The 1147-nt window shown below is 36.8% G+C and overlaps 1 protein-coding gene across 1 annotated transcript in view; it reads right to left on the bottom strand.

Moving 5' to 3' along the window:
• The window catches only part of TMEM236 (transmembrane protein 236), a 25265-nt gene that overhangs the window by 11636 nt on the left and 12482 nt on the right, over positions 1-1147 (bottom strand). The window contains exon 4 of the mRNA XM_013008117.1: positions 339-343. Within this exon, the coding sequence (XP_012863571.1) occupies positions 339-343 (5 nt within the window). The remainder of the gene's footprint in view (positions 1-338; positions 344-1147) is intronic.

The raw sequence follows: 1147 nt of genomic DNA, 5'->3' as shown, positions 1-1147 counted from the left end.
ATCAACAGTTCCCGTTACATTTTGCTAATTCATCTATAGTTTTTCTAAGAAGCTGCTGCTTCCTTATTTCTATTTCCTGAATGTTTGAGTCCAGCAAAAAGGAACACGCACAAGTTCCAGAACACTTTTCTAGGACACAGGGGTGAGAGATTTCCAAATAATTAGCAAATCGGAGATGCTACTAAAAATATGACCCACACCCAAATGCTTTGCCAAGGAGGCAATGAGGACTCACCGAAACCCTGTAAGACAGAGTAGATCTGTTGCAAGGTGGTAACATTCTATGGCAGCAGCCTAGTCACCTTGCTCCTGCAGAGCAGCAGAATCACCAATGATACCTTTGCTAACTCGGCACCAGGGAAACCACCACGCCGTCACGCAAATGATATCCAACATCTTCCTATTTTATTCATTAGGGTTCTGAGCAAAAGCTCAGGCTTGGGTAACCTAGTGAAAACGAGCCTAACTTTTTCAAGTTTTCTTATACCCCATGAGTTTAACTTGATTTAAAAAAATGATATATAAAGAAGATAATCATTAGCTACTAGTGTAAAAGCATTTCAATATTACTTATTTCTTGAACCAAGAAAAGACTAGGTCACATCGTTTTTCAAATTTGTTTGGGGATCATTTCTTAACCTGCATGATCAATAAAATAAGCATTAAGAATGTCATTTGTGTATACTATTAAAATTTTATGACAAAAATTAAGAGTGTTCAGTATCATCAATTTAAACCAAAACCTATTGCCATTTCATGGATTCCAACTCCTTCTGCATAAAGATATAAAACAAAATATACCCAATGGTCTTTTCCAATAAACTAGTCACCTAACCTCAAGGTCAGCAGTTCAAATCTACTAGTCATTCCTTGGGAGAAATATGAGGCTTTCTGCTTCCATAAAGATTTCCAGCATAAGAAAACCACAGAGGCAAGTCTACCGTACCCTATAGAGTCACAATGAGTCAGAATCGACTAGATTACAGTGAGCTTTGTGAGTTTTTCCCTTTTATAATGTTGGTCCAGTTTAAATAAGTTAGTTGAATATATATGCGTCAATTAAATTTCTGTGACTATGTATTAAAAATGTTCAACGGTTTCAAACCATTAAGACTTTCTCCTTGATCTTACCGTGATCCCTACCCCA

Source organism: Echinops telfairi, unplaced genomic scaffold (assembly GCF_000313985.2).
Source record: "Echinops telfairi isolate 266 unplaced genomic scaffold, ASM31398v2 ScPeMD7_7473;HRSCAF=8511, whole genome shotgun sequence".
Classification (NCBI taxonomy): domain Eukaryota; kingdom Metazoa; phylum Chordata; class Mammalia; order Afrosoricida; family Tenrecidae; genus Echinops; species Echinops telfairi.
Note: the sequence above shows the minus strand (reverse complement) of the source record. Positions and strands in the feature narration are given on the sequence as shown.